Source organism: Dermacentor variabilis, chromosome 10 (assembly GCF_050947875.1).
Source record: "Dermacentor variabilis isolate Ectoservices chromosome 10, ASM5094787v1, whole genome shotgun sequence".
NCBI lineage: Eukaryota > Metazoa > Arthropoda > Arachnida > Ixodida > Ixodidae > Dermacentor > Dermacentor variabilis.
Genome location: NC_134577.1, coordinates 64469265 through 64495469, shown reverse-complemented (window position 1 = coordinate 64495469; position 26205 = coordinate 64469265). Strand labels below are relative to the sequence as shown.

At 46.9% G+C, this 26205-nt stretch overlaps 2 protein-coding genes across 2 annotated transcripts; one reads left to right on the top strand and one right to left on the bottom strand.

Annotated features, from left to right (window-relative positions):
• Positions 1 to 457: 457 nt before the first annotated feature.
• LOC142559276 (uncharacterized) lies at positions 458 to 18198 on the bottom strand. The gene is made up of 7 exons (XM_075670898.1): positions 17820 to 18198; positions 15552 to 15754; positions 12697 to 12836; positions 6857 to 6898; positions 5946 to 6008; positions 3670 to 3729; positions 458 to 528 (listed from the first exon to the last, which is right to left on the bottom strand). The coding sequence occupies exons 2-7, from the start codon at positions 15752 to 15754 to the stop codon at positions 458 to 460; spliced, it is 579 nt and encodes a 192-aa protein (XP_075527013.1). The 5' UTR covers positions 17820 to 18198.
• A 1644-nt stretch (positions 18199 to 19842) lies between these two features.
• On the top strand, positions 19843 to 25669 carry LOC142560651 (tonsoku-like protein). The gene is made up of 2 exons (XM_075672882.1): positions 19843 to 20607; positions 21859 to 25669. Exons 1-2 carry the CDS (start codon positions 20437 to 20439, stop codon positions 25297 to 25299), a joined length of 3612 nt encoding a protein of 1203 aa, XP_075528997.1. The 5' UTR covers positions 19843 to 20436; the 3' UTR covers positions 25300 to 25669.
• Positions 25670 to 26205: the final 536 nt, after the last annotated feature.

The following is a 26205-nucleotide window of genomic DNA, read 5'->3' as shown; positions in this document are numbered from 1 at the left end:
CTAAGCCTAGCACTGTTACCGTTACATTGTTATCGCTGCATCTTTACGCTCACGCTGGCACTCCTCTTGCAGTGTTCGGCTGTTCGGGCCTGCTGGGCTTTTCTTCTTTACATTTTTTTGCGTCAGAGATGGGATGTTGCCGTAGATAATGCGGAGTGCAGCGTAGGTGCCGGTCCCTACGAACGTTCGTTGTAAAACAACAACTCAGCCATCGGGGATGCCTAAATTCCTCTTTCGTGCAGGCGCATTCATTTTAGTAGTATTCTCTGCGAAGGCATGCACACCACACACGAACCATAGATGTTTGGCCGGGACGTACGGAATCCTTCGTTATACAGGCAATTTCATTGTAGTAGCGTTCGTTATAAGTGGTGTTCGACCTTGCGTATTTTGACAATCTTCAGATGTTAGGTAATACGCGCTTAAATGAATGAATGAATGAACTGCTGTCTTACCATTACACGTAATCCAGCGCGACTGCTGATGGATCTTCTAAGCCGCTTATGTTCCTGGGTTCCACTTGGACATCTAGAGGCGCGTCATGCGTGCGAAGAACAAAGGGTTAAATTTCGGCGCCCTTCCGAGCTCGTATACTGCTGCAACGAGCACGTGATAACTTCCCCGACCACGCGTCAGCGTACCGCTGCAAACGGTAAGACTAACGTGTGCACACGACTGCGCCGTACGACTGCATTCAGGTGCCAATGAGCGAGCACTTAAAGATCAGCACCAAACCGGTTTAGCCCCCCGCCCCCCCCCCAACGTGTTCTTTTCGAAAACTTCGTCTTCACCCTTTACCATATACGGGTGAAGATGAATCGCGTGACGTCACGGATTACGATGCACTCGGGCTACTTGGGGCGGGAAAAAAATATATAATTTCCGCGGTTTCTACGCGGCAAGAACCACAACATGAATATGAGGCAGGCCGCAGTGGGAGCGCTCCGAAGTATAATTCTAACCACCTGCACGGTCCTTTAACACGCACATAAATCGAAGCACACTAGCGCTCTTGCATTTTTTCCACCCCATAGACGCGCGGTCACGTGGTCAGGGAATCGATCCCGCGACCTCGGTTTGGCGCAGAAACGGCGCTTTTTGAACGGGACAGGAAGAGACAAAAAAATAATACCGCTCGTGCGTTTCGTCTCCCCTAGTGTCCCCTTCCCCTAATGTCCCCTTCCCCTAGTGTACCCTTCCCCTAATGTCCCCTTCCCCTAGTGTACCCTTCCCCTAGTGTACCCTTCCCCTAGTGTACCCTTCCCCTAATGTCCCCTTCCCTTAATGTCCCCTTCCCCTAATGTCCCCTTCCCCTAATGTCCCCTTCCCCTAGTGTACCCTTCCCCTAGTGTACCCTTCCCTTAATGTCCCCTTCCCCTAGTGTACCCTTCCCCTAGTGTACCCTTCCCCTAATGTCCCCTTCCCTTAATGTCCCCTTCCCCTAATGTCCCCTTCCCCTAATGTCCCCTTCCCCTAGTGTACCCTTCCCCTAGTGTACCCTTCCCCTAGTGTACCCTTCCCTTAATGTCCCCTTCCCCTAGTGTACCCTTCCCCTAGTGTGCCCTTCCCTTAATGTCCCCTTCCCCTAGTGTACCCTTCCCCTAGTGTACCCTTCCCCTAATGTCCCCTTCCCTTAATGTCCCCTTCCCCTAATGTCCCCTTCCCCTAATGTCCCCTTCCCCTAGTGTACCCTTCCCCTAGTGTACCCTTCCCTTAATGTCCCCTTCCCCTAGTGTACCCTTCCCCTAGTGTACCCTTCCCCTAATGTCCCCTTCCCTTAATGTCCCCTTCCCCTAATGTCCCCTTCCCCTAATGTCCCCTTCCCCTAGTGTACCCTTCCCTTAATGTCCCCTTCCCCTAGTGTACCCTTCCCCTAGTGTACCCTTCCCCTAATGTCCCCTTCCCTTAATGTCCCCTTCCCCTAATGTCCCCTTCCCCTAATGTCCCCTTCCCCTAATGTCCCCTTCCCCTAGTGTACCCTTCCCCTAGTGTACCCTTCCCCTAGTGTACCCTTCCCTTAATGTCCCCTTCCCCTAGTGTACCCTTCCCCTAGTGTACCCTTCCCCTAATGTCCCCTTCCCTTAATGTCCCCTTCCCCTAATGTCCCCTTCCCCTAATGTCCCCTTCCCCTAATGTCCCCTTCCCCTAGTGTACCCTTCCCTTAATGTCCCCTTCCCCTAGTGTACCCTTCCCCTAGTGTACCCTTCCCCTAATGTCCCCTTCCCTTAATGTCCCCTTCCCCTAATGTCCCCTTCCCCTAATGTCCCCTTCCCCTAATGTCCCCTTCCCCTAGTGTACCCTTCCCCTAGTGTACCCTTCCCTTAATGTCCCCTTCCCCTAGTGTACCCTTCCCCTAGTGTACCCTTCCCCTAATGTCCCCTTCCCTTAATGTCCCCTTCCCCTAATGTCCCCTTCCCCTAATGTCCCCTTCCCCTAATGTCCCCTTCTCCTAGTGTACCCTTTCAGACAGCCGCTTCTTCGCACAACGTGCCGACCGACGTTAGCACTGCGTCGATTCATCGGTGTGCGCCTTTCTCGCGGCACTAAAAGGTTCTCTAAATTCGCTGCGTTAAAGCTTTTTGTTCCTTTAGGCTGAACTGCGTTGCTTCTTCGGTAATAACCCGGCGCGGTACCCAGTAAGTGGCTATGGCAGCGTCGTGCTGCTGAACTTAGCGTCACGGGTTCCGTCCCGGCCGCGGCGGCCGCATTTCCATGGGGACAAATGCGAACGCCCCCGTGCAGTTTGACTGAGGTGCTCGTCGCTTGCGAATGTTTGTGACGTCATAACGTCACCAGAAAGTAGGCGCGAGTGCCGGTACCAGGCCTTTTTTTTTCTCCGACATTGGCGCAATCTGTTTTTTATTCCAAATCTCGTTTTACGTCATTCCGGCTACACAGTTGCCATCAACCTGTCATATGCGCGCTAGGATGGTAATTTAAACGGTCACAAAGGCACGATCTCCTCTTTGTTAGGAGCGGCAGGCACACGCGAAGAAAAAAAAACGTAATATTTTATCGAAAAAAGAAAGATAAAAAAGGCTTGATTAGCCAAGTTTGTTTATCTAATCAGCGAGAACATTGGAGCATTTAACATGTTCCTCCGACATCCGCCGTTCCCATTAATCCAGTTTTTGAAGAGTCGATTTTTTATCTCGAGATCTCTATTTCTAAGCGTTTTCTCCGCAGTCTTCTCAGAGACAACATGTATGAGCCGAAATAGCGACCGACCAAAAAACAGCAGTCAGGCAGCCACGATAAACTCGGGAACGTTGGCAAAGAAAGCATCGCTTTACACTCGACTAGGCCCGAGCTCATAGCGCGAACTTCCAATACGGTGTCGCCACCCGTCTTCCGTTACTGCGTCTTTTTTCTATCTTACCAAGCCCTTTACAGTAAATATAGCTCGTCTAGCACATTGTGGAAAGGTGATATTGACACAATGATGTGGGGCTCACGCATCGCGGGAAGGCGCGCGCAAAGGTCGGCGTCATGAAAGACGATGAAGCGCGTGAGCTGCACGTTCTTCTCCCGGCCCACGATTAAACAGAAGCGTCTTTTGTTGAGACTCCGTCTTCAATCTACGTTACAATATTACTAACGCAGCTTTAGAAAAAAATTATTTCGTCCCGAGTGTGTCTTCAACACGTGCACTCAACACGTTTCACTCACTCTCTTCGACGCTTTCGACGTCCTCGGCGAACACGATGGAGACTGGAGGCGTTCCGGAGCCTGATGAAAAAAAAAATGACCGCAAGAAACAACAAGATACTTCACAAAGTAATAACTGAATGACACATCGTAGAATTACGTCAAATGTGAGTGGTTCCCACAGAATGCCGGCACTTTCTCGGTCGTGACACGTGGGTTCATCACAGCGGATGACACGTGGGAACATCGCAACGCCGGTCAAAAAAATAGAAAGTACAACGGAGACGCGACCGTTTGTGACAACGGAATCACTAACTAATACTTGGTACTGGGGAACGGCAGAAAATAAGTAGGTTCTTCGCACAACTCTCAAATTAGGTTACTGTTATCAACTACGCTAATAAAGCCAACCGCGAGTTCCTTTATTGCTCAATGTCTTTTAAACATAACGTTGTACTGTTTCTAAGTGGCTAGAAAACCAGACCCAACGAACTTCGTCCAAATCAATCTGAAGTCGCCAAATGAGACCATGAGACCTTGTCTTCAAGAAGATCAAAAAAAAAAAGAAAAGGAACGCGCAAGACAAGCCAGGTTAAAACGTCAACCGGCGTGCAGTGCAGTGAAAGCGAAATGGATGGATGTTATGAGCGTCCCCTTTGGAAGGGGGCGATGGGTTGCGCCACCGAGCTCTAGCTATTTACTGCCTAATGTCCTACCTAGATTAAACAATGAAGAAAGAAAAAAGACACTGAACTACCAGGCCCAAATTTTCTGATCCCCTATTGCGAACTGTGCTTTTGTACGTCTCCGTCTTTTGTCGTTTCCCTACTGTTCTTCCACCAATCCTCCAATCGCCTCTTACTAATGCCTATTGCGGACATGTTTGCTTTACCACTGCTCCCGCTGAACCCAAGGGCTTCAAGGAGGCCAGTGGTGCCTAAATCGACCGCTGGGTAGACGCTGAGTAGACGGCGAAACAAAGCGATGTCGCACGCAACCTAGCGATTGTGCAGTTCCTTTTTTTTCTCGGTTAAAACAAAATTTACTGTTATAGAAGTTTCTGAATAAACTGGCAGCAAAGCGTGCTATACAACGCTGATTAGGCCAGGTTTTTACTTGGACCGCTACATTATGAGAAATGGAGCCACGAATTGAGTCGGAACGTCTTTATTTTTCATTTTTATTGTGATTTTAAACAGCTTAGGTTTTATTTATTCTCAGAGTTTTTTTATCGTATAGTATAAGTACATACCACTCCCATATTGTGAATGTATTCCTCGTGGAACAATTAGCTTTTTTTCTCTAAAAAGCATTAAATAGGCGGCAATTGCCAAGTTTTTATTATGACCAAAAATAATGTAAACTAAAACAAAGTGTAATAAACAACAATGTTCATGAAAGAGTGTCATATGGAAAATATAGAAAAAGAAACACTTCGCAGTAATAGGTGAAAGAAATAATTTTGTATAAACTTTTCTCCCCGCCATAGTTTCACTTTGTAGCGCAACCTTCGAAGTGCCCTCACGCATCATTTTTTTTTTCACGAAGAAATCGGTTGTATAATTGCTTCCAACATTGAGATAAAATAGCGCGCCTTTTTTTCACCAGCAGATGGTCGAAAAAACACCTAGTACACTTGAGGTGGAATGACCCAGCCATATACGGAATACAGATAAGCCAATTCGTTATATCAGTGCGGTCCTGCAGGTTATGAGCTAATTGACAGGACAGCGGAATGCAATTGTAATGTGGTTGATAAAAAGGGGGAAAAATTTTAAGCTGTGCGCTACAATTTTATGCGATTGTATAACGCTTCATGCGACAGCGTTATTTTTATAACGTCGGTAAAACGTAAGCAACAATTCGGAGCACGCAAGTGTCCCACGTGACCGCCCTTTTTGTCATGACGTCAAAAGAAAACGAATCGGTTTTTCTTTTTTTTTTGTAGAAAGCCTATTAATGAGCCAAGTGTTTAATTGGAGGCATTCCGAGGCATCCCAGTATTCTTTTCTTCCCTCTTTCGCGGTTTCGAGGTCACCGAATGTCGTGTCTGCTCGTTTAAAATGGCTCCCGCGGTGTCAGGGGTGCTATTCTGTTCGTGGTGAAAATTGCGCCGTACCGTCAAATTATGTAATGGCGGCATCCTGAGCCAATCAGAGAGGCCGTAGAAGGGCTCTGGGCCAATCCGAGCTGACGAGATGGCGAGTTTGACTACGTGGCGCAACGTGAGAAGGTTCAGAATAGCACCCCAGAGCTCTTTCGCACGCGGGCGTGCCGGAAGATCGCTCGCCACTCACTGTCCCAGAAGTCTCGTTCCGGCATTTCGTGGAATGGAACAGCTCCTCCGCTGATATTTTCCGCTGAAAGAAGGGAAAGAAAGAGAAACATGCCATACTTAAAGTAAAAGTGATAAATGACCACGGGAAAATGAATGTTCAAGAAAACTCTCCCTGCGCTTCAATCAAATGTGACAAACTTATGATGGAGCTGACGACACAATGGGAGAAATAATTGAGCTTTTGTTGAATGCAGGAAGTTAACGAAACACGCGCGCATGCGTCCGTAACTTGAGCCAATAATTTTTTTTTTAATCGGTAAGCCGCATCTGGGTGAAACCAAAGACATATTCCCTGTCTTCCTGTGGCGATCTCTAGAGTATCTTTTATTTTATTTTCCCGCTTAATCAGTCAATCATAACTAAGACGAGCTATGAAAAACGTGTTAACATGCACCTTAGAGCCAAGCGCGTTTCGTTACGTAGTAGAGGAGCCTCAGAAACAGCCGACCCAGCTTTTGTGGCAATTTACCTCCTATGTATAGTGCTTCTTTTCCGGCTTTTAAAGAAAGCCCACGAAATATGAAAAAGAAAGAAACACGTGACCGCGTTCATGGGCTATCATATTGCAGCGCTGCCCCACTGCGTTTCGAGCGAACGGAGCAGGTGCGTTAGCCAGGCTATCGCTTATCACAGATGGCGGCATGTCACATTTTGCGCTACCAATCATGAACTTTCCCTGCGTATCAACATCATCACTTCCCACATTCCAACCAATTTTCAGCACGGGCTTATAACGTTTTGGTTCGCGTCGCTGCGAACATATTTCCAAACGTTTACGCTTTCGAGCTGTTCTGTTGTCGCAGCAAAAGCTTCACTGTAAAAAGAGGAAGTAGATGAAGGAGGAGAAAAATTAATATCTCGAGCACTCACTTGTCGCGTCCTCGATCGGCGGCTGATCCGCGGATTCGCTTGCTGGCAGAGGCAAAAAGAAAAGAACAGAAAAAAAATGCAATCAATCAACGAGAAACTTGTTTGCGCAGACTACACATGCGACCGGGTCTAGCTGGGAGTTGAGCCTACTCGAAGCCAATTTACGAGCCTACAGCATGTGCGGTGCTCATGCGTTAAAGCACGATCGACGATTCCGAAACTACCGCAATGCAATTTCGTTCCGTTTTACAGTTTCACCTGCATTCGCAACAGTGTCTTAACTCAGACTCCAAAGCGCACACTCGAGACCACTCCATGCTTTGAAACCGACTACCGAGCGATTACCTTGTAGTTGCGCGTAAAAAGGGGGTCCTGTACTGTTCGCGTTTTTTTATTTTAAGAGCGCTCTACGTGAATGTTACGTGTAATTTATTGCGAACTGTTACTTGTTGCTTACTGTTTCTTTTTTACTGCATATGTCCGTTTCATACGCGATATTCGTAAAACATCCGAATAAGGCCATCATGTTCGAGCTTGAAGGGCGGCAGGCAGCTACTGAGTATACGTGCTCGAAGCTTCAAGACTCGGGCGTATCGGGCGTAATGGGTGATGTATGGGTGGATGAGTGGTTAAGCTGGACGGATAGATAACGGACGGAAGGACGGACCTATAGGGTAAACGACATGAGCGATCCCCCTTCGAAAAGTGGCGGAAATTGCTAACGAGAGACTTTTAACAAGTTTCGCTTCGTGTTGATCTTTACGCCGGCCATAGAACCGTTAGAACCTCTTACGCAATATGCCACAAATTAATATAAAATTTTATGTTTCCTTCAATACGCGTTTTCCCGTTCTTCGCGCCACCCAACTTTCGAGCCACCTTTATTCATTTACTATTCTCCTGTCGTTCTTCAAAGACAAAGACCGTCCCGGCAGATCGCTCATAACAGATACCCATACGACCCGTACGATAATCCCGTATGATCACATGGGTTTTCTTTTATGGGAACGTGCGAATTCTTAATACAGGCTGTAATACAATAACCGTAGGATTACAAGTGTCGGGCATATTGTCACACTTGCATTGGATTACTTTTTTTGCCGGCGACCGCGTTACCCCAGATTGTCACGGTTGTGAAGTTGTCGCTCAACGCGAGTCGCACCTGCAGCAGCCGAGTTTGTTTTTCAACGCTGTTGTCAATTCTATAGCGAGACAGTGTCGCCTAAACGAAATTCGCGAGCGACGCGAATGGCGTCGTATTTCTCAAGTGTGAGCCGAGTCCGAGCAATATTACATTGGAATGCACGGTGATCATACAAGCGTAAGTAGATGACCCATTTGTCCGGTGAGTTCGGGGGACGTACATTCTCGGACGATCACTTTCGGCGACACCATTGCCTTCGCGTGACGTAGTGCTCAAACCAGCAAATCAGCTCGTCCGGTTTTGCTAAACCAGCCGATAAGCTAGCGCGCACTGAAAGTGATATTGCTGAAGGCGCCCATCCAAGAATACGTCCCCAGATTTTGAGCCCGAACGACCGTCAGTGCTTGCTGCTGTCTTGGTTTGAGTGCATTTTTGGTTTCCTTCCGGAACCTGATTAAGCCCAATACAAATTCTTTGTGACCGCACTTTCTGATAGTGCATGTGTTTGTTCTACACCCGTCACTGCAGCGTGACAATATTTAAGAGGAAGCTTTAGCTCGGGGGCTCCTACGTAAGAACATGGGAAAAAAGAAACCACTTTTCTCGGCAACCACTGCCCAAAATTTCATGAGGTTTGTTGGATTTAAAATAAAAATCACTCTAATGACTCTGGTCACGCTAGTTACTGCTGCAAGCGGATTCTTGATTAAGGCCGCCGATGTTTTAATAAATATTGTTGAAAATCCCAAATTTTCAGAAAACGAATCTATCAAGTTTACAACTACAGCTCAGCGATAAAAAAATATAACACAATTCTGTAAATTGCATCTAATAGTACATCTAAAGCGAATAATATCAATGTGCTATACGTGGCTGTTAAATACGACACTAATGTATGAGTAGGGTATTTGCAAAACTGTTGTAAACATTGTAACATATTCACATAACATATAAATATACGAAATTTGTCAGCTTTGGATGTTGTAACGGATGCCGTGTACGGAACTGCTATAGCTGTTCTTTGTGCAGAGTTACAGATTTGTAAACTTCGTGCTTCTATTATTTTTTTTTTCAGTCTTGCCAGTTTACGGCGAACTAAAAAACTGTTAGGCCGTAAATCAAAATTCCACTTGCAACAACCACTGGAACTTAACTTTCTTTCTCAAGTTCAACAAATGTCATTAAAATCGGTTCGGAGGTTATCTCATTAAAGCATTATGCGGTTTACATATATCTGAATAGGTGGCATCGGAGGCCTGAGCTACAGCTTCCTCTTAGATCCCTAAATAATTATGCCCATTGAAATTTAGTTCAATTGTTAATGGGATTTTAGCTTCACAAGATTTCTTGAATCTTCAGAGTGTATAATATAGCACATCTACAGAACGAATTCAGAATTTTCAGTTATTCAGCGAGTTTTCTCAACTTTACAGACATTGACCCCATGCGAGGAGTGCGTGAATGAATGACATATATGAAAACGTCGATTATTTCGTGCCTAGCATACGTGAAAAGCCACTGTCTATCCACTTGAAAAAAAATATGCCTTGTGTAAACTGTTGTCAAAAACAATGAATCAAGTGAGTCCGCATTGCATGATCGCATACTGGCACCCCTAGTGAACACCCAGCCGTCTATACCTTCCAACTCGCATTACTAAAACAACCTTCACACATATCTTTCAAGTTTTCTGCACAGGTCCAATCAGAACCACACAAAGTCAACTGACAACGAAGCCACGAAAAGCATCAGGCAAATTGGGCGAGAGAGCTATCGGTCACCGTAGCTTCGTTGGTAGAGCATCGCTCGCACCTGCGGCAAGTTTCTTTTGCTCGCTTTCCTTTTATCTTATGATTATTACATTTAAAATAGCAGGCGCAGGTAATTACCTCTATTGTTTACGTGTCCTCGTCGTCTGTTGCCTTCATGTAGTTCATCTAACACGAGATCGAGCGACACGGTTGGGCTTTTTTTCAGGTCGATTCAGAAATGTTTCAACGTGTACGCAACACACGTTTCAGGTACAACTTTCATCAGTACTCTTGTGCTTTTCAAACGCGATCAAGTCTGACATCGCATACACCCCACAGCCTACAGGGACGAATGCCCGTGGTATGAGGCCACACCAACCCTATACTACATTACGTGGGAGTGCACACTACACAACATAGAACACCCAGAAACGAACACCACGAGGGAGCAACGGGAGGCACTGCTGTCCAGCTCGGCCCTCGACAACCAGCTCATGCTGATACAGAGAGCTGAGAAGATGGCAAGAGCCAGCGGAGCCCTGGACTGCGGGCCCCGAACATTAGCGATTATTTTGATCGTTCTTTTGATAATCACATCGTAATACTCATAAAGTTTATCTATCTATACATCTACACAGTGCCTGAAAGAAATACGAGGCATGTGGAGTTACTTCTTTTAACCGATCGAACGCGGAGCGCAGCGGTAGATGAAAGAAGAGCGCGCGAGGAGGAAAGTGGAGGAGGAGGCTACAGTGAAAGCAAGAGGCGGAAAGCGGCGGAGCAGCGGAGAGGAGGGCAAACGGCTTGCGCATGCGTTGAGTTGGCAGCGGCCACAGCATCCGCTTTTCTTTCTCACTTCCGTTGACTTTCACAAGGCCAATTTTGCCGTACAGATGCTTCTCGATGGGTCTATGTCGCTGCTTTTAGGATGAAGTTTGAAGGCCTTGGCAACTTGTATGGGAGATCGTATGGGAGCCCGAAACAAGATTCTATTATTTTCCAGTTAGTCAAAAATTTGTACTAACAGATCAAAAGCAGTCGAACTGCGACTGTTCTCCATGTATTTTAGCACGCTTTCCAAGGCGAAGTAGGAGCAAGCCTCGGCTTCACCTCTGCTGGTAAAAAAAACTGCGAGGGCTGCCACTCCAGAAATATTTTTATAACCTCATTGGACGGAGAACACTGCTCCTGCAAGGGCCGATGGTGAGTTAGTACGAGTAAGGCTCGATGTGACGGTCCCTTGGGTGTTGTCGCCGCTGACACTGGTGGCACCATTTCCGCGCGACGAAGGGCCACTCTCGTCGTTGATGGAAAGAAAGCGTGAGAAGAAAAGCGTAGTGCCGCGCAAGACGGGCTGTGCGGCGACGGTGGCTACAATTTGGCGCCATAGTAGCGCGCGTCGTCTGTATGGAAACAAAGCACACTACTCACAGAGTTCTCTTCCTAATATAAACAGTGTATATAATCATAACACGAAATATTCACACGCGAAATGAAAACATGTATAGAGCTGCGCCCAAATTTCGCATTAGAGAGTAACGTAATCGTCGGTGATTTCTTCAATAAATTATTGACCTCGCTCCAGATAAGCTCCACTAAGTGGTACATTCTTGCAATTGGGTTTCACTTAATTGTTTTAATGTATGTAGAACGACATTAACATGTTCCACTAGGTGAAACTTACGTGGAACGCCGACATCGGGAGTGAGGTGAGTCACGGTGACAAGCTCTATAGCAAAGGCATAGCCAACACTTAAGGACCTTCTCACATAGGGAGAATTTTTTTTCACGTATGTTCCACTTAGTTGCTGGAACCAATGTTGAACGAAGAGTGACAGGGATGCAACATCACTGCGGCGCTTCGAAATTTGTCTGATCGTAACCTTAACGCGTGATAACATGTGTTGGGAACCTCGATCGCCGAGTGTACACAAATAAGAATCAGGGAGGAAGAGAGTTTTTTTTTTCTCAACGTGATCAAAATCCTGAAACCGAAACTATGTGAAAATTGCATGTGTTTGAAACTACACCTTTATGCACTTTGTTCGGGCATTCCGGTACATGAAAATTAGTCATGATTTAGGCCACAAAAACGCGTTTTCCACTGACACAATTAGCGTCTTCAATGCGCAATTTACGCGTTTTCCTCCGCTTCACTTTTGATGGCTTCAGCTCGCTGAAAAAATGGGTTCCAATCCACGCTGTGAAGGTGGTTGGCCAGCGAAACCCTAGTATCACCTGATCAGATAGACCAATGTGATGTAGCCTTGAATTGGGTCCTGCCGAGCCCGAGTACGACGCCGTTATGCATACTGACGTTGCTGTTCCTTTCGTCGATCATCGTACTCGCGCCGCTCTTCAGGCGTCCTAACTGTGCGTGGCTTGTTTTGGGCAGGAACCTCTGCGTCCTACCGAGCCTGAGCACGACGGCGTTGTGTATATTGACGCTGCTGTTCACGTCGCTGCTCATCGTGCTCACGCTGCTCTTCCGAAGTCCTAACTGTGCGTGGCATTTCCACAGCGCTATAAAAACACAAGTGAAATCAGTTGCTAGGCTGGTTATTCTTTTACATATGAAAGTGTAGTAACGTCATCCCCTGCTTCGTGTGCTACATATTTATCTTTCCCGGCAACTGCAGATTTTGCAACCGTAATCTTTACCAGCAAACGCTTGCGGCTAAAGGTAAGCACGAAGGCGACCTTTCTGGCTCTTTTTTTTTTTGTTTTCTGCACGGCCGGCGCCACCGCTGACGCGGATGCACGGAGGCGAGCGCCATCTGTTGCTGTTGCAACGAACCCAGCGGCTCACGCGGCGCACGCCTCCCGCTTTGACTGTCTAGTTTTTGCTCGCGGACACGGCAAATGCGTTGGTGGGTAGATGTATGTACTGTACGGCTTCGCTGCAAAGAAAAAAAAAAGCACTGACGTGGGCTCCATGCACTCACACGAAAAGAAGACCTTCCAGAAGACGAAACCGCCGACGCTGAGGATGATGATGACGAAGACCGCGAGACCCACGACGGTCATCGCCATTTGCATCTGGTCCGCGCCTTCGGCGATCTGCTGCGCGGCGATACCCGCAGCTCTGCGTCACGCACCACAACAGACGAGGCGCAGCTGTGTAAGCTGAACGTGCAAGAGTAAGTAGGGGGCTGAACTCCCACGTGCAAGGGTAAGTAGGGGGGGGGCGGAACTACGGGCGAGTGCTCTAAAGACGGTATAATCACCGCTTTTGTTAGACTTCATTTTTTTTCGGGTACCCTCGTACACCTCCACTACAGAGTTTGATAACCTTATTCCAGCGGAGTAAGGGCGCTCCACGGTAGTCATCGATTACTGCGCTCGAAAACCGGACTAGAAGGAGACTAAAGCAAAAGTTGGGTTGCATCAGTAAATCGCCCGTTTTACAATACCAAAAAAAAAGCCACTCTTGCCACGAGAATCAGAGGCTCGCGGCAAGCCAGAAAAGAAATACGGGTTGCGTAGCCGCTTTCAAGTTCTCGCACTAGTTTGTCGTGACGTCATGGATTTTGACGGTGCCTGCTCGGACCCCGGTGTTCTTTTTTTTTTCCGGTATAGATGGGCTGCATGGAACTCTAAACGAGTCAAAGACTGAACTCACACTCTTAGAAAAAAAGGTCGTTGTAAGTACTAACCATATATTAGTAACCGTACGTCACGATATTCACAACCTCGGTAGCAAAGCTACCAACACAATTGAATTATAGTTACCAGCAATACAGTGGGATCTATATAGATCACAAGTGCCCACTTGTATGTGACATTAAGTATAGAGAAATACTCGGCGAGAGATCGAAACGTCGAAGGCTTTAGTGACATGTATGACGTCTCGCCTTGCGCGGAAATTTCAAAGAACGCATAAAATGTTCCTAGTGATCTTGCGCCAACCAACATTCCTTCGTGCGTTGATTCAGTGAATTTTGGTGTAAATAAAGTAATCTTTCATACAAGATCGGTTTTTTTTTTCTGCTTGGTTTAAGACAACACAAAGGAATGCAGCTAAGTATGGACAGCTGGGCTAGTCGGTTATGATTAGCATTTAGGACCCTAATCTCTCAACGATGTTTCATAAAGGAATGCAGCACTGATAAGATTTAACTTGATCAAGAAGACATTTCCCCACAGATATTGAGGGCGCATTTCTCGAAAGTGCACGATCATAGTGGCGTTGCAACGTCATCAAGAGGACAAAGTACATTTGTACCGCATGGCTTCAATTATGCAATAACAACATACCTTTCAAACTTGTTATTGAAAAAGTTCTTTTAGTGAAAATTTCTTGGATAATTGTGTTTGTGGCAAAACCCGGCGAAACTCTTGATGTCCGCCACCGCTTATGAATCTGGGGCAGCAGAAGTTATCATTAGGACCCTAATCTCTCATTTTTATTAATACAAACAAGTTGTCGCTGAAGCACCGCGCAACACAGGTAGAGCGGCGTAGTAGTTAACCAGTAGTAAAAAACCACTAAGTAAACATTTCTGATTAGTAACGGCAGCACTGATTAGTCCTGGAATTTCTTGGCTCGTACAGAGCTAGTGAGAAGGTAGAAAAGTATACATGGGTATGTAGTAAACGTACGCACTTACTAGCTACTTATTAACTTTACGTACAAGAGCACGGGTTCTCGGAGGCCACTCAAAGGGCACACCTTTGACGAGTGTCGTCTGCTATAAGACCGAAGAGGTGCTACAGAAATCCCTTTACGCGGGAGCATAATCGCTTGTCCCGCATTTCGCTCCACATTGGAAAGTATTCGTACAATCGCCGATGAAGTACTTCCACTATGCGTGGGCACTGGCAGAGTTATAATGAAAAGTGTGCGAACATTGGAAACTTTCGAAAGCGAATCGAATATTACATTCGGTTCGGTTTTCAAAGCGAACAATCGCTATTTGCTAGCGCGAATGTCTTTCTTCGAATACTTCAAATCGTCAACCGTGCGTGGTAAAACATTATATATTGACACAAAAAGTGTTGTCAATACCAAGATTAAAACAGTTTTATATTAGCGGCGAAGAGCGTTGTTTAGCAGAGTATAGCTTGCTAAGTGGCACACTTTTTCTCTGCCTTTTTATTATTATTTTTTTAAACCTTGCGCCACAGTACCTAACAGAGTGGTTGTTCACTATTCGAAAACGATTCTAAAAGTCTTCGACACTCGACTCGATTTGCTTCTAGCGCTTTTGATTTGTATTCGATACGGTCTCAACCGCAACAGTTATTCTTCCCTCCCTCCCTCCCTCTCTGATTTAAAGCGCTTCCCGCGGGGGAGTACATGGGGGAAAGCGTTCGATAGACGGTGCGCGACAGAAACGTGACTCTAGGGCGGTTCCATTGAGCTATTATCATCGCAGACGTGGTATTAAAGTGGACCCACCGCAAGTTGCGGTGGGTTCAGTTCGTGAAATTCTAGCCGAGATGAGCGAGCGATTGTGAGTCTTTCATACCTGTCGCTCCTATCCGTGAGGCACTCGGCATATCAACTTCCCCTGCCACAAGAGGAGCGCAGGCTAACGCCCACAGATCGACGGATGAAGTGCATATAGACAGTACGAGTGCTATTCACGTCCATTAAGTTCCACTAATTAGCCCGGCAAAAAATATAGGTGCTACCTATATCACGGCGTCTATGACACGTGTTCCGGTTCCCGAATTGCTTCCGGCGCGTGCAATCAGCAAGAGCATGGCCTTCGAGATTCGTTACTCTTATCCTTAGGAGATCCGTCGTTGGGGGCGCGCATTTGGAGACAGCAGCACCGCTGCGGTCACGGCGTACCCGGATCGGCTGACGGACTTCCTCTGCACCATCATGGAGTCCGGCGGCTTCTTCTTCTTCCCCAGGGCGCCGTCCTTGTCCCCACCCGCGTCGTCGTCCTCTTCCTCCTCGTCCTCCTTGTGATCGTCGTCCTTCTTATCGTCGTCGCCCTTCTCGTCACTCTTGTCGTCCTCGTCCTTGCTATCGTCTTCATCGCCCGCCATCTGCAACGACGCATTAATCATGACCGTTAGAACCACGGTCACCGTTTTGTGGTACACGCTGCTGCCACGTATTGCACTAACTAGGCCTACTGTGCAAAAGCAGACGACCGCGGAAAGAACACACACGTATATCAAACGTGCGAGTTCTGTTTTTGTAGCCACCTGTCTTGCGCAATAATCTAGTTATTTACTGTCAAGCACCGACTAGGCCTCCAACATGTTCCCACCCATGCGCCTGTTTAAATAAAATTTCGTTTGTCTGACTGTGTTTGTGTTTGAAGTGCGGAAGTAGCATTTTTTTTTCTTCATTATGTTTCACTATGCAGTCGTAAGTTTGTCCGCTAACTATATTGTCGCGCTACCATATATTCGGTAGAGAATACAATAAGCTTTTCTATGCACTTGTACTACTCGACACTGCACTACATCACATTTTATTGAGTCCACTGTAACGTGCTTGAAATTTCTTGTGCCCTTCCTGCAGAAATTCCCAACGTAGTATGTTTAAATATTTAAGTAAATAAGTAAAACCGCCGCCTAAGCACGATTAAACGCGCCCTGAAAAACGTCACGGGCGAATCTCGGAGGCCATGGTGAGATACTTGGTGTGTGGGGAGGGTAGATTGGGGAGATAGAGAGGTAGCCGGGCGCTGCCATTTGGCTCGTCAGTAAAGTAACTCAAGACGTGTAATAGGTAAATTAAAAAGTTAATTGAATTACGCTGAGCGTTACTGAGTAAATGAAGTGATAGAACAATTACAAAACTGGGGAAAAAGTATTACAGGGAATTACATGCATTTCGCTACGTACAATTACGGACGGATCACAGAGCGAAAGAAATAAAAGGTGAAGCATAGCGTGTGTCTTGACCGCTAGATTCTTTCAGAAAATCTGTTTTAGAGTGTGGTGACATACCTCAATAGATAGAAACACTTATTCAATTTGTTCGTAAAGCACGCCTCCGAACTCTATTTTTGTTCATTTCCTAACAAGGTGTCGATTACAACAAGAAACGAAGGCAAAGCTTCCGTTTGTCGAATTTCGCGCCGAAACCCCAGCGTTGGTACGTCAGCGTGACGTCACGAATTTAAAAAAAGAAAGATTTCATACTAGCGTGACGTCACGAACTTAAAAAAAAATAGCATTTCATATTAGGGCCATTTTGGTTCAGTAGAAGTTCTCTAAGCTTGCAAAGTTCAGTCATTAGCTCATCCAGAATAGTACGCAGTCCAGCTTTATCGACAACTACTAGACCCGAGCAGACGCCGTCAAAAATTCATGAGGTCACGACGTGCTGATGCGGGAACTTGAAGGCGGCGTCGCCACCTTTTTTCGTTTTTGCATCTTTTTCTGGCTGTTCAGAGTAAGACCGACTTCTTTTTCAATATTGTATAAAGGAATATAATAATACAGGTGAAATCACTTTTTTTATTACTTTGGTGTCCTTCTAACGTGTGCGTGCGCTTTAGCCAACAATATTATAACCAAGCTAAAACCCATATTATTAAACCATATAGGAGAGCATACTTGTTAGTGAGACATTAGAGAATTTCAGACATAAAAATAATCCCTAAAACGAAGAATTTTACAGAGCTAACGCACGTATAGTAAAGAGAGAAAACGAGAGACGCAAATAAATACTTTCGCTGAAAATCCAACGAGAAAATTCTTTTGTGACCGAAGTTGCTCTATCTCCCCCCCCCCCCCCGCCCCCAAGAATCGGCCGATATGACTTCGCCGTGCCTTCCATCATGCTGCGATCGAGCTTCTTCTTCTTCGTGATTTGGGAGAGGGAAAATACGCTCACTTCTGCAGCCCATACGGGAGCACGGCGCAGCGTAATGGGGAATGGGGGCGGGGAAAGAAAGATGAGAGGATAGAGGGGGAAAGGGAGAGTAGGTTTCAGGCAGCAGACGTCAGCATCATCCAGGGGCGATGGCCGGCGGTCGGGCAGAGGCCGTGCGAGGCCGAAGTCTATTGGCGATCTAGGAGCTCCTCCCGATCCCCTTAGGCTTCGCTCAACCTACCCGAATGGCTTCGCTCGAATCGGAATCTCTGCGCTTACCTCGCAGTCGGCTGGTGTGGGCGAACGTTCTCACGACGACGACGAACCTTGCGCCGCTGCACCCGTCGCTTGAGCAAGGCTTGACTTGCTCGTCGTTCCCCTTGTTCTTCTTCTTCTTCTGGTGCCCAAGGCACCCGAGGCGCGTTGCTGTGATTCTTTCGCCCCGTGGCTCATACCCACATAATCAGCAGTACACGCACGTGTACACTTGCAAATAAGTAACAAAAAAGTGCAGCAGTAAGTATAACTTAAGCACGATAAATGATGTGTATGAAATTATGGTATCACGATGATTGTACGTGAAGTTACAGAATGATATCAATTGCGACATGGCAAAAGTAGGAACAAACTGATTTGCCATGGTTAGTCAATTCTGTACAAGAACATGCACATCACGATATGGCAGAAAGGCACGACATTTTTCCATACGCTCTCGTTGATACCAAACATTAAAAATGCAATTTTCGTAAGTGTGCATCCTTCGTTTTTTCAACCACCTATGCACCGGACCTACAGAACTTTTCCTTGAATTATATATCGCTGCCGTTAAGCCAACAGGCAATGAAGCCAAGGAAAGCATAGGGGTAATTAGCTGTGGTTAAAATTTAAAATGTAGAGAATAATGAAGGAAAGAGGAATGAAAGTGGACGAAAAGATAACTTGACGCCAGGTGGGGACCGAACCCACACCCTTCACATTGCGCGTGCACTATAGAGTACGGTCTATCGAGACGCTTCTTTCCTCGACGTTTACACACTTTCTTCTATTTCGACAATCTTTAGCGGCGTGACCTGACCTATCCTACTGCATGTGACATCTACTGTGTGTGTCGTGCTTAATTCTTCGAGATTTGTCATCTTGCTCTTTCGTCCCCTTCTTCGTATTTTCCATTTCTATGTTTCTGTCTCTTCCTTTCTGAAGAGTAGGCAGTTGATGCGCCCCTTCCGGTGGCGGTTGCCAGCCTGCTCCTCGCTTACCCTTTCCTGTCTAGTGTATATGTGTTTTAGAAACAAATAATAATAATAGGCCGGAGGACAGGGCCGTTCCTCCGGTGCACCGGCCCAAGCTTCGAGTAAAGGAACGTCTCAATGGACCATACTCACTTTCCTTAGGAAACTACATAGTATGTGTAGCACACAACGACCCGTTGTCTTTATGCCTACACTCTTAGGCAAAGTTACACCCTTTGGCTTGCCCCTTCTGCCACACAACAATAATCGTTATCTGCCTTGATGCGTTTCCTTTCTTTAACGCTGCGAGCCCGGAACTTTCCAGTAACGAACGGCACGCGCGTTATCAGAAGGGGCACTCCAAAGGGTGTAAACTGTTCTATGCTGATAACGCGCGTGCCGTTCGTTATTGGAAAGTACCGGGCTCGCAGCGTTAAAGAAAGGAAACGCATCAAGGCAGATAACGATTATTGTTGTGTGGCAGAAGGGGCAAGCCAAAGGGTGTAACTTTGCCTAAGAGTGTATATATATGTAGACTTACGTACAAGTACGCATACATACATACATACATACATACATACATACATACATACATACATACATACATACATACATACATACATACATACATACATACATACATACGTGAACGGCGCGATACGCCACCATCTCGAAGGCCGTGCTTTCAGCGCACTGTGATGTCACCGCTGGTTCCCAAACAAGCACAACACGCCGCGCACGAGCTTCTAGAGCACGTAAAAAAAAGTCGCATCCATTCGATCGAACCAAATTTGGAGCGTGAAATACGGGAACACTCAACAGCCAACATCAAAACAATCTTTAGAAACGAAGGGCGCCGAAAGCGAATGTTGACGTCATGGCCGCCCTTAGGAAAGTCATTTGCTAAACATTGGCTGAGGTACGGTTGAGAAAATGATTGCAGCATTCAAAATACGAAAGACGAATAAAAAATTTATAGAAATTAATAATTTGTTATTGCAAGCTCAGAGATCAACAATATTCAAAGCGAAACTAGAGACCGTTCTTTTTCAAACCACCAGACCCAAAAACAAATGGCGCCATTTGTGCGGACATGTTATGATGCGGTAGATCAGTTTGGCGGCAAAACATAGTAAAACGTCAACTGACACGTCAAAGTCGAACGTCAAGACAGCGCCTGTGAATACGTACTCCTTCTCTTCCTTCTGTGGCTTAAGAAAGTTTGCTTGCGAGACCGTTGGGTCAACAACTTGTGTGTGACCGTGAGCGGCAGCACCCGACCGTGTTTGTGAGCACTGCTTTTGTGATCAACGTGATACCACAGAACGATACCGTTACGTGCATCTGTACGATGACGCCGTCAAGCACTCGGCCCGGAATAAAACAGCCGACGAGCGTCAGGCGGGTAGCAGAGTACACTTCATCAAGTTCCAGTTGTACGTGGTTACACAACAGCAAAAGCAGCACTACAATCGCAACGATCGCAGGGCTGTTCGCCCCGCGAGTGTGAAGCCGACCTGCCGCGCGCACGTCAAGTTTCCGTACAGTCCGCATGTTGGGACGGCGTCAATTGGTGTCTAAACGCGTCAGTGTGCTAGGAAGCTCGACTGAAGCTTCCATCGCGCACTGCTGCCAACTGGCAACGCCGACGGTGTCGTAGCGCAATCATGCCGGGAGGCCGCAGCGCTTCTGCGTCGCTGTGCCGGCGCATCGACCAGGACAAGTGTCTTGCGCAAAAGCACGGCAAGTTTCGTAACCTGTACGACCTCTGCTTGTACAAAGGCGACACGCTGCGTGAACATGGAGACTACGAAGCCGCGCTGGCCGAGTTTGATGAGGTACGTGCAATCAAAACCAGCGTGATCTTGTCAGCGAGCTGAGCATTTACACATGCCTTGCCTTACGGTCACCAGGTTGGTGAATCGCGAGCACGGCAAGCTGGAGGCATGTCTTGTCATCTCGCGTTGGTCACACTCAGGTTTGCGAGAATCGAACAGGTGCGGTCACATCATGGTTATGTGGGCGCCCTCCAGCCAGAGTTCAGTTTGCGGCTCATTACTGGACACGAGACAAATTGTCATCAAACATAGACCCACCCTCTATGCTAACGTCACGATAGCAGTGAGGCTCGAGCTTGCAACTCTTGCATTTTTTATAGTTAGTGTAAATGTGACAGCCAATCCCGAGAAAGGTTAGAGTACTCGCCATGCTAGTGTATTTGCATTCCGATGTAGTTGCCATGGTCGGGGAGAAAAGAAACTGCATAACTGCAGCTTGACTAGCCCCACCGGCTTCATAAATCAGGGAGCAGCAGCAGTGTAGTACATGGAAATTGAGGTGATACATACTATGAGAAGTCCTTTAATGCTCCAGTCACACGGGCAATTTAAATCGGGCCTGACTAAAATCAACTTTATCAATCACGGTTGGCCCCTTTAGGCAGCTTGCACAAAGGAGCCAATTGCAATCAAGAATGGTATCGCAGCCAGGCTTCATCACGATCAAAAGTGCCCATGCGGCACCGATATAAGTCGCCAATGGCAGCAACTACTTTCACAATGTAGTGCAGAAAATATTAAAGGCCAATGTTTCTAACATTTCAGTGGTTTGTGCAATCCTCTTTTATTTTTTAATTCTGGTTATCTAGAGAACATCATTTGGCATTATAATTTGGTTACAACAATTTCAATGAAACATGTTGCTTGAACTTTTTTTTTAATAGAACCACAAGTATGTACAGTCCCGAGCAAATGTTTGGAGACCACGGCATCAGCAAAAAAAATATATATATAAGAATGTTTAGCACGCCCCTGCAGCGTGGAATTGCTTCAGTACATTGTGTTGTTTAAGCACATAAGCTGTGCCACTCTATTTCAGCTGGCACGCCCAGGCTTCAAAGAAGACAATAATTTTAGCAGCATCATTGGTCTATAAACTTTCACTCATGACTGTACATAGCATTACATGGTGCTTAGTGTAAAGGTATCCGAATTGCAGCACACACAGATCTAGACATAGGCCATTGGCCTACCAGCCTCATTATTAGTGTCACTAACAGAGCAACTGGTGGATGCTGCTGGTTTCTGCAGGCTTTTCAAGTCTGCGAGGTGCTGCCAGACCAGACACAACTTGACAAAGCCGAAGTGCATCGGCGACGGGGCGAGTGTCTTATGCAGCTGGAACGCTTTAATGAAGCCCATGACAACCTCAAGAGCTACCTAGCATTGGCTGAAAAGGCTGAATCATATGTGGAACAGCAGCGTGCCCTGGCAACACTGGGGCAGTGCTACTTCGTTCAGCACCAGACAGAAGCCAAACCCAGTGAACGGCTCATCAGCAAGGCCAAGAATGCATATCTAAAGTCGTTGCGCATAGTTGAAGACAACCTTGCAGATACCTTGAGTGAGCCAGAGAGAGTTGTCATGAAAGGCCGCCTGCTACTCAACATGGGCCTCCTTTACGATGCAGTGGAAGACCCCAAAGCTGTTGAGAGCTTTAAGTTCGCGCTTGTACAGTTTATGAAGCATCGTGAGTCCAAACAGGATCTTTGTCGATGTCTGTCAGCACTGGCCAACATCCATCTCAGGCAGGGGAACTCAGAAAATGCACTGTCACTGGCAGGACGCCTGCTTGACATTGGTCGAGAAGCTAAGCGACCGGATATCAAATGTGAAGCACACCTACTTCGAGGAGCAGCCATGTTGCAGGCAGGAGACCGTGACGAAGCCCGCGTCACCTTTAAGCGTGCCATGCAGCAAAAGAGCCCCATACAAGAGGACCATGAACGTGCTATTCTATGCGTTAAACTTAGTCAGGCACTGAGGACATGGGATTTGGACCTCAAGGAGACAACAGATCCTGCCACACGTGTCAGGCTTCATGAAAAGGCCGGTGATGCTTTGGTGCAGTGCTTGCTACCCCGGCCAGCCCTGAAGGAATACGAAATGGCCGTAGAAGACGCTCTCTCGTCTCCAGAAGCCATCTCTTCAAAGAAGCTTGCTGATCTCTATGTCTCCCTAGCAGAAACATGCAGTGATGTCCGCGAATATGATTTGGCCCTCAAGTACTATCGCCTAGAACTTTCCCTGAGAGCTGACGAGCCCGACGAGATGGCATCGACAAAGCTGAGCATTGCTCGGATGCTTCAAAAGACATGCGGTAAAAGAGCTCCAGAAGTTCAGGATGCAATTCGAGAAGCTATTACATTGTCTCGAGCAGCAGGAAAGCTCGCTCTGGAGCTTGAGTCCCTAGAGGAGCTGGTCTCTGTGCAGGGCAGCATGAGCAGTGATATTCAGGATAGGATAGAACAGCTCCGTGCAGCCGGTGCAGATGACGCCGAAAGCTCCACCCAAAGTCAGCAGTCAGGCACTTTGTCTGAAATCGATCTGGCGGACATCTCAGATGCCAGCGACAGTGACCCCGAATTCAGTGACACTGTACGGAGGCCAAGGAAAAAGCTGGAGGAAAAGATCAACACAAAGGGTGAAACAAAGCTCCACAAGGCTTGCATCGATGGTTCTTTGAAAAAGGTGAAAGAGTTGCTTAGGATGGGCCACTCAGTGCACATCCGGGACTACAGCGGGTGGCAGCCTCTGCATGAGGCGGCAAACTACGGGTACCTAGAGATTGTGAAGTGCCTTGTAGAAGCAGGTGCTCATGTAAGTAGCCCCGGAATGAAAGGTGTCACACCACTACATGATGCACTGGGAAATGGACATTTTGAAGTCGCGTTATATTTACTGGAAAAGGGAGCTCGCCCATCACTGAGGACAGCCGAAGGGGACACTCCACTGGACATTGTTCGTAAATGGAAACACGACAACCAGTCGACAATGAACCCCAGTGAAGAAGCATACCTGCAGAAGGTGGAACTACGGCTCAAAGAGTCGAATGCTACAAGCAGTAATGACGGCTTATTGTTGGGTTCTGCTGGTGAAGATGGTCCGTGGATATCTTCACAGTCACTGAAACGCGGACAAGTTGGTCCTGCTCTGGTAAGTGAAGCAGAAGACTGGCTTGAAGATGACCTTTCGAAACCGCAGCCAAAATCCAGACGCCCAGTGGAAGCAGAGTTGCCTGCATTGGTGACTGAAACGGACGACTGGCTTGAAGATGACCTTCCAAAGGCGAGGTCTAAATCAAGATGTCTGACAGAACCAGACTTGCCTGCCACAAGGAAACGAAACCGTTCATCTGAGCAGTCATTCTGCTCAAAAGTCATGCGCCTTGAGGAGGAGGAGGAGGAGGTGAGCATCACTGAGGACAGTGATGGCACAGAAGTCGTTGACACAGCCGAGAGTGTTGAGTTCGCAGCACCACCTTCTACAAGTTATCCTGCCTGTAACACTCTCACTGCATCCTCGGCTTCTCCCGGTGGTGCCATGACTGCACCGTCAGGAAGTAATCTCTTAGTTAGAGTTCGTATCCTCAACACACTTTTTTTGGTTCCGTTACCCAAGGGCACAGCTTCTGAAAGGACAGTAGGATGGCTCGCAACAGAAGCTTCAAAACGGTACCAAGATTTCCAAGGCACGCGACCCATACTTAGAATAACACTTCCCGATGGAGCGTTGCTTGATCCGTCGGACTGTATAGACGTCTTAATGCACGGGCCACACGCTGAAGTCATCGGACAGGTGGAGTCCTGGGATTTGCCTCCTCTGGCCGAGCGTTACCATTCCGAGTGCGAGCGAAAGAATGTGTCAGCATGCATAAACCTTGCAACCATTCTAGAGCCCTGTGTTGAGAGTGGAGACTTCACAATGCCGTGCTTCAACATCAAGAACGTGGAGTTCTTCTTCCGTGCCCTAAGACACCAAGACCCGCTTCACACCCTTGACATCTCGGGTACTATTTTGACCCCCACAGCAGTGACAGCATTGTGCGACTGCCTCACTACACTCCGCTCTCTCAATCGTCTTTCACTCAAGTGTACAGGCTTCAGGCCGAGCTACCTCAGCACTGCCGTTCAGACTTTACAGAAGGCACAGGTGGATTTGCCATGCACGGAACTGGACTTGAGCTACAATCCTATCGGAAGTGATGGAGGCACAGCGCTGGCTTCACTGCTGATGCATGTACCTCAGTTGACAGTTCTGCGAATTGAATGTTGTGATCTCTCCGACCCTGGCTCCTGTCTGCAGGGCTTGAGAACACTAGAAGCTCTTCACATTGGGTTCAACCTTCTGAACAGTGACAGACTCACTGCACTAATGCCAGTGCTAGATGTGAATCCCTTAAAACTTTTGGACCTTTCTGGCTGCTTCACAAATGATGTAGCCAGACTAGGAGAACTGCTGGTTAGTTTCCTGTCAAAGGCTAAGTGCAAGCTTTCGGAGATTGGGATCGCTTGCTGTGGTCTGACAGACAGTGACATAGATGCACTGGGATCATTGGGGAGTGGCACTCTGTGCAAACTTGATGTCACAGGAAGCCCTGGTATTAAGCACGAGAGCATTGAGGGCCTGGCGCAAAAGCTGTGCGGTGTGAAAATCTGTTCTGATCACAGCGCTTATGATTGTTGTTTATGAAAACAAAAGTGCTTAGAAATGTGTTTATATAATCAAACAGGAACTCGTGTGATGTGCTAGTCATAGGTGTCAGGAACTGTAAAAAGGCATGTTGAGGGCAATGACATGGTATTATGTAAATTCTTTCATTTTCAACTTTGAAGTGTTCACATCTGCCATTTCAGTGTGACAAGAAAACTTGCAAGAATGGCTACTTTCTTGATGTCTGCTTAATATTAAGAAATTTGTCACCCACAAACAACTACCACACCTTTTTCTTTCAGCGGTGACAGTGTATAAAGTGTTACATGTAAGCTGTGTTGTTATAGAATAATGCGTAAAATAAATTTTTCGCCAGCTCATTTTGATGTTGAAAGGGCTGTTGTCAAGAGCTCGCAGTTAGAGATTATTCATTTTCTGCATGTTTTAGGGTTCCGAAAATTTTTTTACCATGTACAGCACCTCTTTATAGTGCTTACGTGTAACGGCAAGTCCTGTGACTGTAAGCGAAGCATCTAAAATTTTGTTGTGCACAAGTTGTACCGTGTGTGCTGCAACCATAGACCGATTTATTATGCAAGCTCTGTAGATTGTGGATTTTCAGTGCTTGCACCTGACAGTTGTAATCTTAAGGCATGGAGCTTTAACCTTTGAGTGAGTTAGGAAACACTGGCAGTATGTAACACTCAAGGCACACAAATAGCACCGTAGTTGGCTTAACGAGATACATTAATGCTCAAAGGGACACTAAAGGCAAATACTAAGTCAACGTGGACTGTTTACATACCGTTCCAGAAACTTCACAACACTTGTTTTGTGTCAAGAAAAATACTTATGTTGAATTCCAATGGTAGATCGCGAGCGCTCGGCCGGATCACGAACGGAGCGCGTCACTCCGACTGAGATCGCTCTCATCTGCTCACACCA